This window comes from Gymnoscopelus microlampas (genome assembly GCF_963454915.1).
Source record: "Gymnoscopelus microlampas genome assembly, chromosome: 16".
NCBI lineage: Eukaryota > Metazoa > Chordata > Actinopteri > Myctophiformes > Myctophidae > Gymnoscopelus > Gymnoscopelus microlampas.
The window spans coordinates 48,398,418-48,417,535 of record NC_139953.1 but is presented as its reverse complement, the minus strand read 5'-3'; the positions used below and the strand labels follow the sequence as shown (position 1 = coordinate 48,417,535).

General features: G+C 38.0%; 2 protein-coding genes across 2 annotated transcripts in view; both read right to left on the bottom strand.

The window, feature by feature from the left end:
* The window catches only part of LOC311063058 (pyrin-like), a gene marked incomplete at its 5' end in the record, with an annotated part of 670,464 nt that overhangs the window by 329,999 nt on the left and 321,347 nt on the right, over positions 1-19,118 (bottom strand). The gene's annotated exons all lie outside the window — the stretch shown is intronic.
* On the bottom strand, positions 11,714-17,467 carry LOC311063288 (uncharacterized protein). Its single transcript, XM_084082660.1, has 3 exons — positions 17,398-17,467; positions 14,435-14,527; positions 11,714-13,302 (listed from the first exon to the last, which is right to left on the bottom strand). Exons 1-3 carry the CDS (start codon positions 17,444-17,446, stop codon positions 13,115-13,117), a joined length of 330 nt encoding a protein of 109 aa, XP_083938786.1. The 5' UTR covers positions 17,447-17,467; the 3' UTR covers positions 11,714-13,114.

The following is a 19,118-nucleotide window of genomic DNA, read 5'->3' as shown; positions in this document are numbered from 1 at the left end:
GAGGCAAATATTGTACTTTTACTCCACTACAATGATTTGAAAACTTTAGTTACTTACTTACTTATTACATTAAAACACATACATTAACCACTTTAGCCCTATTTTATACCTATGAAAATAGCCGATCTACAAGCTCACAACACGTCGATGCGACACATTGTGAGCTTGTCTACATTGCAGTATTGATACTTTTACTTAGGTAAAACATTTGAGTACTTTTTCCACCACTGCTTAACCGGTAGTTGCACCTTATTTTGAAGTAATGGTTTCCTGCCTTCCCTTGCAGCTTGTCTGTCTTGACTCACCTACCTTGTGATTGGTTAATTGTAGTCACCTGTGTGCTGTCCTGTTTGCCCCATCAGCCAATCCCTGTGTTGATTGTCTTTGAGTTTCACCTGTGTCTAGTTTAGTTCCCTGTATATATATTCCTGTTTGTTCACAGAATGTTTGTTGGATCCTCAGGTCATTTAACACAAGGGTTCCCAAACTTTCAGGCCACACATTAATCATGTTAGAACTGTGGACCCCCCAAAATAATCATGTTAGAACTGGGGACCCCCCAAAATAATCATGTTAGAACTGGGGACCCCCCCAAAATAATCATGTTAGAACTGGGGACCCCCCAAAATAACAATATTTGAACTGGGGACGCCCCCACCCTGACAAGCAAGCATTACGTGCAGTTTGACTCGGTTCCACAGACAAATATTGTGACAGTAGCCGAACTACAAGCTCACAACGCCTCGCACTGACTGCGTTGTGAGCTTGTAGTGTAGATCTGCTATCTTCTCAAAACTTGACTTTTTCTTAACACATGGAGTGCCAAACACGTAGATCTACGTTTTTTTTCCCACAAGAGGCGCTCCAACGCAACATAGGAATGATTTTATGATGGAATGGACGGATGTGACAAGGGCCCAAAAAACATTCCGTCCGCTCCAATGATAGAAGAGAAAAAGGCAGGGACGTGCACAGATAGACTCTAGGTGGTGCTAGGGCACCTGCCCTTTGCCCTCTTGACCAGAAGTGCCCTTTTTTTCAGTTTACAGCAGGAGTCTTCAACAGGGGGTCCGGGACCCCTAGGGGGTCCTCAGAGTTACTACAGCGGGTTCGCCAAATCTTTGTGATATGATTTTGACTTTTTACCATAACCACTCGAAACATAGCATCCCTTTTCTGAGGAGAACTTTAGCCAAAAATAGCCGATCTACAAGCCCACAACGCCTCGCGCTGGGAGGCGTTGTGGGCTTGTAGATCGGCTATTTTTGCAAAGAGGTATAGGTGACGTTGAAGGTGCCTTTTTTTTTTTTACTTGAGCACCTGCCCCTCAAAATGTCTGTGCACGCCACTGGAAAAAGCTCCATATCTCCATACTTTTTTACAGTGGTGAAAACCAGCCATTTTCAACGGGCGATCTCTCTGCAATGCGGATCTCGTTAGAAATATTATTGTGCCAGTCGTTAGACGGGACCCTCGGCCATCGCCCAGACACCCTTTGTTTACGTCCGGATCCTCGTGGAGGCTTCTGCAGCTCTAAAACGATCGGCGGAAACGGTAAGAAACACAGACACTGGATGTACCCTGTTTTAAAAAAACCTCTGGCACTTGTGTTAACTCTTTAAGACCGGGGGACGCATCTGTGTCATTTTTAGATTTTGATTTGATTTGATTTGATTTATTTGCACAACATTTTTGTATACATTTACAGGACATGTTAGTTATTTCCGAGGGAAACATTACGTGATAGTTGTTGTGCCGGTGAGGTAAGAAACCCTGGGGGGCTTATGTAAGAACCTCACCGTTTACATTACATATAATGAGAGTTATTTAATATTAAAATCAAAGACAGAAAAAAAAAGAAAGAAAAAAAAGAAAATAAAAGAAAATATAAAAGTATATACCTATGATAAAGGGTATAGTACATTGATAAAAATAAAAATAAAAGTACAAGACTGAGCAGAAGAGACAGAACAAAAACAAAACAACAAAAAGTATTGAACAAAGCAAAACAATTATGCTATTACATATCATGTGAATAAGGATTAAATTATTTGGAAACTGGTCTAGTTTTCCATTTGGGTATTTAACTTACTTATTAGGCTTCTTTTATAGGTAGGTAGGGAGGATGTGGTAGCCACCAAACTGAAATGGGCGTTCCATAATGAAACTCCTTTGTACTTGATGGCGAACTGCCCCCTATTGGTGGTACATAGTGGGACATGCAGTTGGTTTGCTTGCCTAGTGGGATATGGGTGAAAGCTGGAATTTGGCTGGAAATACAATTTAAAATGATTTGGGAGGTGGGTGTATTGGTATTTAGTTTTATATACAAATAGACATGTTTGGAGTACATTTATATTAAAGATTGTTAGTATACTGAGTGTTGAAAAAAGGGGTGAGGAAGGCTCCCGTGGGCTAGAATTTGTGGCTAATCTAACAAACCTTTTTTGTAGTATAAATAATTTATGGAAACAAGAAGTATAGGTACTAGCCCATACAATATTACAGTAGGTTAGGTAAGGATATACTAGGCTGTAGTAAAGGGTTTTTAGACAGGCTCTGTTTATGAATGGGCTGATTTTTCTAATAATCCCCACTGATTTTGAGACCTTTTTTGTTACCTGGTCGATGTGTTCTTTCCAGCAGTATTTTTCGTCTATCATTATTCCCAAAAAAGGGGTGGAGGGTACTCTGCTAATTTCGATACCGTCAATACTCAGCTTCGCTTCCTCCGGGTTGAATTTCTTCCTACCAGGAAATATTATAAATTTAGTTTTTTTTATGTTTAATGACAGTTTATTAAGTTGGAACCATTTGGAGAGTATTTGCAGACCTTGATTCGCTTCGTTGATAAGTGTATTGACATTTTTGTGGGAAAGGATGACGCTTGTGTCGTCTGCAAATAAGATTGAAAATAAGGTATTTGATGCTGCAGGTAGATCATTTATGTAAATTAAAAATAGCAGTGGGCCAAGAATTGAACCTTGCGCCACTCCACATGATAGTCTTGCTCTAGGTGATTCCGTATTTTTCACTGCGACATATTGTTGTCTATTTGTAATATAGTTTTCAAGCCAGTTGTAAGCAGTACCACGAAACCCATATCTGAACATTTTAGCAAGCAATATGTTATAATTGACAGTATCAAAAGCTTTCGAAAGGTCCAGGAAAAGTCCCAGTGCATATTCTTTGTTATCTAGTGCATCTGTAATTTTTTCAGTGAGGTCAAGTAGGGCCATGTACGCTGAGTGTTTTTTACGAAAACCATATTGATGATTATAAAGTATATTATTTGAGTTTATATGCTGGAGTATTCTTTTGTAAACAAGCTTTTCTAGAATTTTTGAAAAAGATGGTAATATTGATATAGGGCGATAATTTGTAAAGTATTTTGGATCCTCTGATTTGTAAATAGGGATGACTTTAGCTATCTTTAGGTCATTTGGTACCACTCCAGTTGACAGTGAGATTGTACATATGAAAGTTAGTGGATTTATGATAGTTGATTTTACCTCTTTAATGAGTGAGGTTCTAATTTCGTCATGACCAGCTGCTGTTGTTTTTAGCTTGTCTATGATGTCAAGTATCTCCTGTGGGGCAGGGCATTCAAAATTATTAAATACAGGGTAACAACCATCAATATAGTCCAGGGGACTTCCATCTGTACTTACTATTTTTTTACTGAGAGAGGGACCAACATTTATAAAGAAATTATTAAATTTTTGAGCTATTTCGTGGGGGTCTGTGATGGTTTTCCCACCATCAAGGAACTGATGTGGGAACTTGGATCTAGCTTTCCTTCGGTTGAGTAACTGGTTGATGATTGTCCATGTTTCTTTAATGTTACTGGAGGATGCCTTGAATTTATCACTGTAATGCTTTTTTTTTACTGCTCGGAGGAGGTGATTAAATTTATTTCTGTATAGTTTGTATTTGGCTTGGTTCTCTGGGGTTGGGTTAGTTATATACATTTTATAGAGTCTGTTTTTCTTCCTTGAGGACCTTTGCAATCCGCTAGTAAACCAGGGTTTGCAAAGCTCCTGCTTTTTAGCATTTTTCACAGTTGTTAGAGGAAAACATTTGAACCACTTTAACCAATATCTCATACTTTGGCTATTTTTTTTTTAAAACATCTTGAACATTTGCGCAAATCTTTGAATATATATTTTTAAAGCAATATTTTTTTTACTCAAATCTTTGCTTCTGGGAGGTCCCTGGAACAATATATTTTGAGATGGGGGTCCGCAGCCAAATACACATCTTTTTGGGGCTCCTTGACATGAAAAAGTTTGAGAACCACTGATATTATAGCAACATAAGTGTTTCAGAAAACTGTTTTAAACTGATTTAGACATTTACATTTGCAGAATACCCAGAAGCAATAAGATTTGAGTTAGAAATGTTAAAAAATATAAATATTCAAAGATTTGCACAAATTTTAATGATTTTTCAAAAATAGCAGATCTACAAGCTCGTAGAGCGGCACTCGGTGCCGCGCTATGAGCTTGTAGATCTGCTAATTTTTGAACAGCCAAATAAATCTTAAAATGACACACAGATGCGTACCCGGTCTTAAAGGGCTCCAAAGTCTTAAAAAAAACGAATCTTGGAGCATTTTTTATCTGAGCTGAGGAATGTGAGATGTTTGTGTAGGAAGGAGAGACGGCATAGGATCATTTACCTTGTCCAGAGATGCAGCGATCCATCTGAACGTCCACTATCGTGCCACACACTTCGGTTGTGGAGCAGTCGTCATCGTTGGGGTCGGTGTCGGTCAGGTCACACACGTGGCACTTCAACGCACAGGCTGTCAGACAACATATAGAACATCATGTGTCATATTCAGGTTGACAACAGGTAGAACATCATGTATTACATTACAGTCATTTAGCAGACGCTTTTATCCAAAGCGACTTACAATAAGTGTATTCAACATAGGTACGGATCGAAACTACTAATCACCAGAATCTTAAGTGTTTTTCCTGCAAAAACAAGCAACCAAGAGTATACCTAGCGCTAAGGTAAAAGTGCAATATATCAGCTACCTACTTTCTTAAACAGATGAGACAAAATAGCCAAATCAAATGAGCACGAGCTAAAACAAATAAGTGTATCGACTAAACAAGATCCAATAAAACAATACAAAACTAAAACAAGAGTTCGTACAACTAGTTAACAACAAGTAGGCCAGGCAAAGAGGAAGGGTAGTGTTTCCTGAAGAGGTGGGTTTTCAGCCTGCGGCGAAAGATGGGCAGTGACTCTGCTGTCCTGACATCAGTGACTCTGCTGTCCTGACATCAGTCAGTGGGAACTATCATATTGTATCACATTCAGGTTGACAACAGGTAGAACATCATGTATCATATTCAGGTTTCAATTGAAGACTTTAATGTGAAATGATATTCTATCACAGTTAGGGTGCCCAATTCCACACACTTGACAGCAGTGGTGTGAAGTAACCAAGTACATTTACTCAAGTACTGTACTTAAGTAAAATGTTGTGGTAGTTTTACCTTACTGGAGTATTTGCAAATGTCAGTACTTTTACTTCTACTCCACTACATCTCAGAGGCAAATATTGTACTTTTACTCGACTACAATTATTTGAAAACTTTAGTTACTTTGCAATTATTATATTATAAAACATACATGAACCACTTTAGCGCTATTTTATACCTGGGCTATTTGAAAATAGCCTATCTATAAGCTCAAAACGCGTTGTGCGCTGTGAACTTGTAGATCGGCTATTTTCAAACATTTTAGTACTTTTACTTTTGGTAATTTAAGTTTATTTTGATGCCAATACTTTGGTGCTTTTATTCAAGTAACATTTTGAACACAGGCCTTTTACTTGTAACGGAGTGTTTTCATATTGTGGTATTGCTACTTTTACTTAAGTAAAATATCTGAGTACTTCTTCCATCACTGCTTGACAGTTTGGCCAAACTCATTTGTGTGTGTGTGTGTGTGTGTGTGTGTGTGTGTGTGTGTGTGTGTGTGTGTGTGTGTGTGTGTGTGTGTGTGTGTGTGTGTGTGTGTGTGTGTGTGTGTGTGTGTTTAGATATTAATATAGATATTATATAGATATTATTCCCTGAAGGGAAATTCAGATATCCCATAGATGTGAGCTTGTATATCTGCTATTTTGTAGTTAGCTGTGAGCTTGTATATCTGCTATTTTGGAGTTAGCTGTGAGCTTGTATATCTGCCCCTGGAGTAAAGACTTACCATGTGGCCCAGGATGAATATGATCTGATGCATGGTGATGGAGACAGAGGTTCAAATGAGCTGCAGCCTTAATAACAGCTCTTAATAGACCTTTGTAAAGGGGGCGTGGCTGATGTCTCTATGTACAAAGGGAAAAGTACTCAATTTCTTTGCTTAAGTAAAAGTATCAATACCGCAATGTAGAAACAACTCTGTTACAAGTAAAAGTCCGGTAATCAAAATTTACTTGAGCAAAAGTACAGAGGTATTTGCATCAACATAACACTTAAAGTACTCTCACTAGGTAGGTATATTTGTGTTAAAATCTTTTAAAAATAGCAGATCTACAAGCTCACAACACGTCACAACGCACTTTTTCAAATAGCCGAAGTGCGAAGGGCTGAATGGTTAATGTATCTTTTGTAGTAATAATTCAAATCTACAAAGTAACTAGTAACTAAAGTTGTCAAATAATTGTAGTGGACTGAAAATAGCTGAAAATTGGAAATACTCCAGTAAAGTAAAAAGTACCTCACAATTGTGCTTAAGTACAGTATTGAGTAAATGTACTTAGTTACTTTCCACCACTGCGTATGGGAGTCAATGTGCTCATTTGCATGACTACATGTCATTTGTTGTAAGTTTTTATGGATTTATAGTTGTTGAATTATAACAATCTGTTTGAAAAAAGATAACACCATAAAGTAAACCAGAATTATGTTCAAGTTTGAGATGAGTCATACAGCGCTATAAGTGAGGAGGGGCTACAGTGTGTGTGTGTGTGTGTGTGTGTGTGTGTGTGTGTGTGTGTGTGTGTGTGTGTGTGTGTGTGTGTGTGTGTGTGTGTGTGTGTGTGTGTGTGTGTGTGTGTGTGTGTGTGTGTGTGTGTGTGTGTGTGGATGACGAAGGAGTAGGACACACCGCAGCATCTGTACCAAGATAACAAAGAGAGAAGTATGACTAAGTTACAGAAGTGTCACTTTTTATCATCAGTTTCATGTTGAAATGTGTCGTTATAGATGGTATCACATGGACAGAACAAGTCATTGTAACACAAAGCAATGTGTTTAAACTGAAGTAAGTGCACAATGCAAGACATTAAGTCTGAACTCATTTAGACAGAAAATATTTGTTTAACAGACGGCAAAAACTAAAGATTATTGGAGGTGATTGTCGAGAGTACTTGGACTTTGCCTGTGTGTAAAATTGCCCATTTATTTGGGGCCGCTTTTGTTCAGTCTCTGAAATTCAGAGGCCCTGGACGAGTGGTTATCCATCTGCCCAATTTCCTTTAAGGGGTGGGGGTGGGGGGGGGGGGGGGGGGGTGCCAACATGGGCACAGGGGATGGGTGATCACTGGCATAAGTCTGAGAGAGAGGTTTTTTATAGTAATAGTGGTTCTGATGCTCCTCCTCAGCAAAATGTGTTCATACAGCATCGCAATAATTTGAACCACGTTATCCATTTATTTGTTGGCTTCTCAATTTCCGCACCCAAATAAATATCAATAACCCCCTCCCACCCCCCCATGTGTAGCCTACAGTACTGTCCTGCTGTAGTCATCGAAAGTTTCGACCGATATTTTGTCAAAAAATATATAACGTTATAGATATAAAACACATTTATAGCAGTGATGCAGTGTCCAACTAACTAGCTGCATTCATCTAAATCAGGGCTGATGCAACTTTATGATGGAGGGGGCCGCTATACTTCCACACTCACTCCAGAGGGACACATTGCATATGCTGTCGGGCCATTCTATGTCACAGAAAAGCAGCAAAAATAGCAGATCTACAAGCTCAAAACGCGTCGCAGCGCGACGCGTTTTGAGCTTGTAGATCTGCTATTTTTGAATTGGAATCCTGTTTTTTTTTGTGCTATTTTTAAAATGGAATCCTGAAAAGTAGCATTTAATTATACTCATGTTAACTTTATGAACTTAAATACAAATACATTGGACATAAAAAAAAGACAATAGAATTGTAATACTAGTCATTAAGCTACTAATAATATTATAGACTGAAGTCATTAAAGCGGGTCATGTTTGCATGTTTGGAATCATAACAGCTGAAATCAACAATATATCACTATTCTGATATTAACCTGCGGGCCGCATTAAGAGAAGGTGGGGGCCACATGTGGCCCCCGGCCCGCCAGTTGCCCCATGTATGATCTATATCCATTGAACTAACTAGCAGCATTAATATAAATCCATTGACCTAATACTGCGCTATACTGTATGTAACATGTGTTCATGTTTACAGCACTTTGCAAAGACCAGACTCCAGTTGATCTGTATTTCTTCGACGGTCTTTGTCGCCCTCCTGTGGACATAATGAATAAATACAGTCAGTTGATATCAGCAACGTTCACTTCTGCAGGTATTTAAGCAGTGGTGGAAAAAGTACTCAGATATTTTACTTACAACTAAGGTTGTAATACCACAATATAAAAATACCCTGTTATAAGTAAAATTCCTTTGCTCAAAATGTTACTTGAGTAAAAGTACAAAAGTATTGGTATCAAAATGTACTTAAAGGAGGAGTTCACCCAAAAAAATGACTTATTTCTATCAATTACACACCCCATGAAGCCTTGATTTCATGGATTTGTTTTTGTTTTTGTGGCATTCCTAAGACAATATATTGATGACCGTGTGTATTTCCGGTAGGAGACACAAATAATCTACTTTGTGTCTCCTACCGGATACATTAGCCGGTAGGACACGGGAATCAAATTATTATCTTAGGAATGCAACAAAAACAAAAGGCTTCATAGGGTGTGCAATTGATAGAAAATAAGTCATTTTTTTGGGTGAACTCCTCCTTTAAAGTACCAAAAGTAAAAGCACTAAAATGTTTGAAAATAGAAGATGATGAAGGAGTAACAGAGGACACACCGCAGCATCTGTACCAAGATAACAAAGAGAGAAGTATGACTAAGTTGTCACTTTTTTGTGTCACTTTTTATCATCAGTTTCATGTTGAAATGTGTCGTTATAGATGGTATCACATGGACAGAACAAGTCATTGTGACACAAAGCAATGTGTTTAAACTGAAATAAGTGAACAATGCAAGACATTAAGTCTGAACTCATTTAGACATGGAGAGAATCTGTGTCATTTTTTAATGTCTTTGGCTATTCAAAAATAGCAGATTCTCAAGCTCGTAGTGCGGCAATAATTATACAATATAAAAATACTCTGTTACAAGTAAAAGGCCTGTGCTCAAAATGTTACTTGAGTAAAAGTACAAAAGTATTGGTATCAAAATGTACTTGAAGTAACAAAAGTAAAAGCACTAAAATGTTTAAAAATAGCAGATCTACAAGCTGTAAAAACGCCTCGCAGCGCGAGGATCTAGATCTGCTATTTTTTGTCTAAAGTTCTCCTCAGAAAAGGGATGCTAGGGTTCAAGTGGTTGATGTAAAACTAAATAATCATCTCACACAAATATTTGGGGGACCCCCTGTGGTAACTCTGAGAGGACCCCCTAGGGGTCCCGGACCCCCTGTTGAAGACCTCTGGGTTAGGTCTCACTTTGTTTTGAAAACGCTGAAACCGTTGTAGCTGAGCACGGCACGGCAGTCTCCATGTTTCTTGTTTAAAGCCTGAGTATAAAAAGGCACGAACGTAGAACAAAATAAGTTGTCAGCACTCGCTATGCAACACCTTTAAAGACACGCAGCAGAAGAAGGACATGTAAACGTTTCTCAGACACGTGTGGGTGTGAAGTGTGGTTGGCCTGGCCTCTTTTGAGTGTTACTTGCATAGGCTAAATGTAAGCCTATGGAAGTAACACTCAAAAGAGGCCCGGTTGCATTTTAGAAGGGAAGAGAAGAAAAAGAAGAACACTCAATGTACTTGAGTAAAACATTTGTCTTGGAAATGTACTTGAGTGAAAGTGAAAAGTATCAAAACAATCTAATACTCAAGTAAAGTACAAATACTCAAAATCTATACCTAATTACATTACTCAAGTACATTTACTCTGTTACTGTCCACCACTGGACATTGGAAATACTCCAGTGAAGTAAAAAGTACCTCAAAATTGTACTTGAGTACAGTACTTGAGTAAATGTACTTAGTTACTTTACACCACTGCCCTACTTGAACATACTACAGCGTCGCGTCAGCAGTATCGAAAGTAGCAGATCCACCAGCTTGTAGATCTGCTTTCTGCCTTTGCTATGTTTGAATTTGAGGGATTCAGAGCAAACAATCTATGTCATTGTTTCACAATCATGCGTAGTTGTGTAATTTATTTTTATATCATTTATGTTATGATATTTCATAAACAGAAGACGCTCAAATACAGTGGTGGAAAAAGTACTCACATTCTTTACTTAAGTAAAAGTACCAACACTGCAATATAAAAATACTCTGTTACAAGTAAGAGTCCAGAATAAAAAATGTACTTGAGTAAAAGTACAAAAGTATTGGCATCAAAATGTACTTAAAGTACCAAAAGTAAAATTAGTAAACATTTGAAACCTAGGTTTAAACCTAGGTTTAAAGTGGTTAGTGTGTGCTTCATTATATCATCATTTATATCTGAAAAGTAACCAGTAACTAAAGTTTTCAAGTAAATGTAGTGGAGTAAAAGTACAATATTTGTCTCTGAGATGTAGTGGAGTAGATGTAAAAGTATTGGACATTGGAAATACTCCAGTGAAGTAAAAAGTACCTCAAAATTGTACTTAAGTTCAGTACTTGAGTAAACGTACTTAGTTACTTTCCACCACTGCTTAAATATAGCGTTTTATGTTCTCTCTCTCTAAACACAGACAGCAACACAAGCAGTAAAAGCAGCAGTGATGTAACTTTGATGATGGCCACTAGAGGGCCAGTATATTTCCACACTCACTCCAGAGGGACACTTTGCATGAACTGTCTGTCCATTCTATGTCACATAAAAGTTGCAAAAATAGCAGATCTACAAGCTCAAAACGCGTCGCAGTGCGACGCGTTTTGAGCTTGTAGATCTGCTATTTTTGATATTTTTTTTATTTGAATCCTGAAAAGTAACATTGTGTATCTAATTTCAAATGCATTTAGTTATACTTATGTTAACTTTATGAACTTAAATACAAATACATTTGGACATAAAAAAGACACAAATATTGTAATACTACAATCTACTAATATAGACTGAAGTCATTAAAGCGGGTCATGTTTGCATGTTTGGAATCATAACAGCTGAAATCAATAATATATCACTATTCTGATATTAACCTGCGGGCCGCTTTAAGTGAAGGTAGGGGCCGCATGTGGCCCCCGGGCCGCCAGTTGCACCTGTTTGAGTTAAAGCTATGATGCTGATATGAAATGTATTTCTGCTTCAGAAATGTCCAGATGCAATGCTTCTGTAGTTATAATAGTATAATAATATAATACAGTATAGTGTATAAGCATTTACATTACGTATAATTATAATAATATAATATGAATATTAATATTAATAATACAAATTATAATTGTAAATGCATAATGTTAATACAAATGGATGGATGCTGCACACAGAAGTCTTTATTAGCAAAATACGGAATAACAAGCAGTGGTGAATCAGTGAGGAAGATTTGGGGAGGGGATCGGCTCAAATCATTGTAGTGGAGTAAAAGTAAAAAATACTGAAAATTGGAAATACTCCAGTAAAGTAAAAAATACCTCAAAATTGTACTGAAGTACAGTACTTGAGTACATGCACTTAGTTACTTTACACCACTGACAAAGAGTTTAGTCAGTTAAACTGATCGTCCCCTCACATCACAACAGATACAAATTATATCCTGCATATGTTTCTATACATTCATTCAAACTTGCTCTGAGTCTGTGATCAAACATCCTGATGTTTGTGAAACAAAGGGTTTCTAAAGAATATGACATGTTGACCTGGTGTCATAATTAAACTTAAAGAGATAGTTCACACAAAACGACTTCCATTCCTGCCATCAATAGGGGAAGCAGGAAGGAGGTATTAGTAGCTATTATTATCTGGATCTTGTGATCATGTCTATGTTTATGTCTTGTGTAGGCCTATGTTTACTGTGTCTTGGAGTTTATTATTATTATCTGCTGTAACATAAATTGCCCAGTTTGGGGCATAATAAACTGAACTTGAACTTGAATCACTCTTTGTATATATATTAGTCCCCCTATGGAGACTTGAATTCATGGATATTGTCAATACAATAAGCCAATAAGTTGACTCTTTGTGTCTCCTACCGGAACCGCTGCCATTCATACACATTTTATTGGCTTAGGAATGAGACAAAAACAAAACGAATATCCATGAATTCAAGCCTGCATGGGGTGACTGATCCATAGACAAAAATATATTGTTTTGGGGGTGAACTATCCCTTTAATGTTGATATGGCACACCGACTATCAAGACAATGACAAACATGGCACTTGGTGTCAAAAAGTCTGCCAAACCCCTGAAGCCACGCGGATAGCCAGACACCTCTTATCTCTGTATTTTAACTTTTTTCTATGTCATTTTTCTATGTCACACAAAAGTAGCAAAAATAGCCGATCTACAGCAAAAATAGCATATATACAAGCTCAGAACGCGTCGCACTTGAGCTCGTATATATGCTATTTTTGCTATTTTTCAATTGGAATCCTGAAACATATTTTGTTTTATTTCATTTCAGTTTAGTTATACTCATGTTAACTTTATGAACTTAATAGTACTATAATAGTACTATTAAGTACTGAAGTAATTACAGGGGGTCATGTTTGCATGTTTGGAATTGTAAATCAATAATACGTCAGTATTCTGATATTAACCTGCGGGCCCCATTAAGTGAAGGTGGGGGCCGCATCATGTGGCCCCCGGGCCGCCAGTCGCCCCATGTATGCGCTAGATGTTACATGAGGGTCAAGCTGAAGCAGAGAGAATCCTTCAGACGATCAGAGCGACAGGAACCATGGGGCCGACCAGCAGCAGCAGGCTCACAGCAGATCTAACGGCTCCAGATGTGGCTTCAGCTGTGTCTTTCTCTTTGTTGCACAAGTCGGTGGTGCAGCAGCCCGTCTTTGTGCCTGTACAGTCAGCCTTCGCGACGCAGCCCTTCACCACTTTTTCACCCGCTGTGAACATGCACGCACACACACGCACACACGCACACACACACACACACACACACACACACGCACACACACGCACACACACACACACACACACACACACACACACACACACACACACACACACACACACACACACACACACACACACACACACACACACAGACACACACAGAGAGAGAAATATATGAATATATATTTTAACATCTACTCAGGCTTCTCTGTTTCACCCCAGAGCGTTTTTAAGTTGTTGTGTTTTGTAACTCGTTGAAAAACAAAACAAAAGCTGTAAAGCCCACAACACATATTAATTTGTTTATACTGTGCGACGTACGGTAATAACTTTTCAGTCAGCCTTGTGGCATGTTCCCCCAATGCAATCGTATGGGAGCGCCTGCAGACGGTAGCCTGTTAGTCTCGCGTTACCAGACTGTTGCCTCCCACAATTTTCAAATCATACAAGTCATACAGTCTGGGACTCGGAAGCTCTGATTATGATTAGAATATAAACCGGATGTGAAGCCTCCTCCCCACTTCCGTTTGGTCTTTACAGTCGCACAAATTTATCCTAATATAAATACAAATCATCTATGTATATTTAGCTTACTGCTTAGCAGAAATGGAAATTAAAAAGTAAAGTGTAAAGATATTTTAAAATATATTTTCATAAACGGAAGTGCCAGCTTCCTCTCTCGGATTGTGGGAGTTGTAGTTCCAGACTCTATGTAGCATTCAGAGATTGTGGAATAGTTGTCTGGCTACGCGAGACTAGTAGCCTGTTAAACCCCCCTCCCAGCCTGGAAAACCCGCCTCCCTCCGGAAATCTCATTTGCATTAGATTTCATGGAAATTAGGGGGGGGGTTACCCAGGCTATGCAGACGGGGGTTTAATGGCCACAGGCTGACTATATAGCCCCCCCCCCCTGGTATTGCAGCTGAAAAGGCTTGGAATGACACACAGTCAGGTTATGAAAAAAAAAAATATCTGGATGTTTTTTAGGGTTAAACCTGTATAAAATGTATTAAGGGCCAATATTTATATAAAATATATATTTTGTAAATTCATGGTGTAGCCCCTTTAAGTAAAACATTTGAGTACTTTTTCCAGCACTGCTGGAAGTCATAGGATAATTACTTGTTTCTGTGAAGCAGTTATCCAAGCCGGCTCCACAGTCCTTGTCCTCGGTGCAGACCTTGTCCTTGCATTCTTGACACTTCAAGGCAGAGGCTAAAGCAACGGGTAGACAATATCAAACATACAATTATTCCATAAAGACCGTGGGAACGTGTCTGTGTGTCATGTTTAGATTTCTTTGGCTATTCAAAAAATAAATACTAAATAGCAGCTCTACAAGCTCATAGCGTGGCACCGAGTATCACACACTGAGCTTGTAGATCTGCTATTTTTGAGGAACGAACTCGTGAAAATGTGTTCTAATATTTGATTATTATTCTTCGGGGGTCCCTGGAACAAAATATTTTGAGCTGGGAGGTCCGTGCCTAAATTTTGGGTGGCCATTGACATGACAACATTATATATTATATATACAGTGATATATATAGCAACGTAGGTTTTTTTTTAACTGTTAAGATTTAGAAGATATTTGTAGAATCCCCAGAAGCAAAGATTTGAGTTACAAATGTTCGCTTTAAAAATATATATATATTCAAAGATTTGCAAAAATATTCACGATTTTTCTAAAATAATTAGCAGATTTACAAGCTTGTAGCACGCGCTACGAGCTTGTAAATCTGGTATTTTTGAATAGCCGAAGTATAAAATAATGATTAAAGTGGATACACAGATGTGTTCCCAGATTGAATTCAATCAATTCAATTCAAACCTGAGGCCGATTCTAAAAATGACAGTTTTCTGAAAATAAAAACGTATGTTGCTGTATCAGTGGTTCTCAAAACGTTCCCCATCTATCTGTCTGTCTGTCTGTCTGTCTGTCTATCTATATATATTTTTTTCAAATATTAGCACACATTTTCACAATTTCTTTCCTCATATATATATATATATATATATATATATATATATATATATATGTTTTCTTTTATATATATTTTAATTCATATTATATATTAAAGTATTTAAAGTATGCAAAAATTTTCACAACTTAAACAAAATATGTAACAAAATATGTTATGTTTGCTTTAAAAAAATATATATTTAAAGATAAGCAAAAATGTTCACGATTCTTAAAAAAAAAATAGCAGATCTACAAGCACATTGCACACCGCACCATGAGCTTGTAGATCTGCTATTTTTAAAAAATCTTGAAAATTTGTGCAAATCTTTGAAATATAAATAAACATATATATATATATATATTCCCTGGAACAAAACATTTTGAGATGAGGGTCGGCGGCCAAATACATATAATTTTGGGGGTCCTTGACATGAAAAAGTTTGAGAACCACTGATATAGAATCATATGTTTTTCAGAATACTGTTGGGATTTAGAAGACATTTGTAGAATCGGCTTCAGGTCTTAACCCATTAAAGGACAACTTTTTTTTTTTATAACCAAGGTTTATGTTTTAGATTGTAATTAAAGAAAATAATAGATGAGTGTTCACATTTTTTAATTTACTGCTTTCTATAGTTTTAGCAATTTTTGTGATATTTTTTACAGTGAGCGGGGGCATTCTGTCCGGTGGCTAAATATGCCTTCCTTTTCTTTTTACACAATAACCCTGCGTTTTCTTTATTATTATTTAGCTCTTCTAGCCCCCAATAACTCACATCTGGCTATCAAAGACCACAGGACCTTTTTTATTGTGTAAAAAAGTCATATTTAGCCACCGGACAGAATTCCCCCGCCCACTGTAAAAAAAGATCGAAAGAATTGCTAAAACTATAGAAAGCAGTAAATGAAAAAAATAAAAATAACACTCATCTTTATCGTGACTACTAATTGAAGCCGAGGCCGAATTGGGCCAAATCGCATGGATGAGCCCTGACAGCACATGGTTGGTGCTACAGACTCCAAATTTCGCACACAGATAGCTCAGACCTTTGCCTACGATCTTAGCTAGGCCTCGACCCGACCCGGCCGAGGGTCTAGTTTACTTTAATTACAAGCTGAAGTATAAACCTTGGTTGTAAAAAAACAAAGTTGTCCTTTAATGTGTTAAGACTGGTAACGCATCTGTGTAACCACTTAGACCATTAGTTTATACTTTGGCTATTCAAAAATAACAGATCTACAAGATGAATCTTGTAGATCTTTGAATATATATATTTTTCCAAGCGAACATATTTCACTCAAATATTTATTTCTGGGGGTCCCTGGAACAAAACATTTTCAGACGGTGGTCCGCGGCCAAATAGGCTTCATATCATTCTGGGTCCTTGACAGGAAAATGTTTGAGAGCCACTGATTAAAGCAACATATTTTTTTCAAAAAACTGTTTATGATTTAGAAGACATTTGTAGAATCCCCCAGAAGCAAAGATTTGAGTAAAAATGTTCACTTGAAAACATATATATTCAAAGATTTGCACACAATTTCACGAAAATAATAAATAAACATCAGATCTACAAGCTCGTAGTGCAGCACTCGGTGTGACGCTTTGAGCTGTAGATCTGCTATTTTAGAATAGCCAAAGACATCTTAAAATGACACAGATGCGTTCCAGGTCTTAAGACCTGAGGCTGATTCTACAAATGTCTTCTAAATCCCAACAGTATTCTGAAAAAAAAATATGTTTCTATATCAGTGGTGCTCAAACTTTTTCACGTCAAGGACCCCCCAAATATTTGGCCGCCGACCCCCATCTCAAAATATGTTGTTCCAGGGACCCCCCAGAAGTAAAGATTTCAGTTAAAAAAAATGTTACCTTTAAAACAATATATATTCAAAGATTTGCACACATTTTCATAATTTTTCAAAAATAGCAGATCTACAAGCTCGTAGCGCGGCACTCGGTGCCGCGCTATGAGCTTGTAGATCTGCTATTTTTGAATAGCCATAGTGTAAAATGCTTTTTTTTTGCTCAAATCAAAAAGTGACACAGATGCGTTCCAGGCCTTAAAGGGTAAAATGGGTTAAACTAAAGCGGATAAGAAAGGAGAAAAAAAAGACTTACCATGAGGTAGGAGCACGAGGCCCAGGATGAGAATGATCAACATCTGCATGGTGATAGACAGAGACAGAGGTTCAAATGAGCTGCAGCCGTAACAGCTCTTAATATCAAGCTTTGTAAAAGGGGGAGTGGCCAGTGTCTGCATGGGAGTCGACGCGTGTTAAAGGACTAGTTCACCCAAAACATTTCTTATTGCCTATCAATTACACACCCCATGAAGCAAATGAATTCATGGAGATTTTTTTTTTGTTTTTGTTTTTGTCGCATTACTAAGCCAATCATTTGATGATAAAAATAAAGACCCTATAATGTATCCGGTATAGGAGACACAAAGGACACTCTTTGTGTCTCCTACCCGGATACATTAGGGTTTAGGAAAATTATTGGCTTAGGAATGTGACAAAAACAAAAAAAAATCTCAATGAATTCATTGCTTCATGGGGTGTGTATTTGATAGGACATAAGTCATTTCTTGGGTGAACTACTCCTTTAATATCAGGGCCGGCGCGTCCATACAGGCGACATAGGCGGGCTGCCTAGAGCGGCAGTTTGGAGAGGGGGAAAAAAAAGTCGGGGGAGAAAAATATATTATATTATATTTTAATTCATTTTAAATGTTTCGATAATAAATCGGTAAAATCAGGCAAAATTAAGAATTAAACTAGAAAAAGTGCTCCTCGGAGCACAGGTCTCCGCCAGGTCAGGTACGTTATTCTGGCCTCCTGGTGGCGCTATAATAGGCCAATGTGAAAAGGGTGCCATTTATTCTTAGGTCTTTCACGGCAATCAGACACTGCATTCATGATTTGAGGCATTTTGTTCCAAAAATGTGTTTTGCTAAATTAGACCTGCTGGTGGCGCTATAACAGGCCAATGTGAAAAGGGTGGCATTTCTTCCTCGGCCTAGTGGGAATGTGCGTGTGAAATTTCACGGAAATCGCAAGCTGTGTGCATAGTTTGAGGCTTTTTGTTCAAAACGGACCAATCCTGCAAACTTTGGAAGCCAACCATAGGCAATGAGGATGGAATATGGGAAATCGGACAGATCCGTGTATAGAGATACTGTTTACCGAGTTGCATGACGTTTGGATAAAATCTGTAGGAGTAATGTAAAAATGCACAAATGGGCCTCCTGGTGGCGCTATAACAGGCCCATGTGAAAACATTGGGGCAGAGGTTCTGAATTGGCATCCAGGGAGTGTGTGTGCACAGTTTCGGAGCGAACGGGCCAACAGTGCCGGAGATTAGCTGGTAACACACAGACAGGAGGGACACACACACACACACGGACGGACGGACACACGGACGGACGGACGGAGGGTAAAACATACTCTCTCGCCATGCCTTCGGCCTGGCGGAGACAATAACATAATCCTAACCCTAACCCTAACCCTAAAACCAAATAAAGTTGCCAAAAACAGGAAAAAAAGTATCAAAATCCATTCAGAAACCAAAAGATTTTTCGCGCGCGCAGCAAAGGAATCTCGCTATAGGGCGCTGATCAGCCCAGAACCGGCCCTGGTTAATATGCACATAACTACTATGTGCAGTGATGGGAAAAAAAGTACTCACATTCTTTACTTAAGTAAAAGTATCATGTAGAGTAATGCTTTACAAATGTATTACAAAGTGTAATATAATGTAATGTATCAATGCTGCAATGTAGACATACTCTTTTACAAGTGAAAGTCCGGAACATCAAAATGTACTTAAAGTAACAAAAG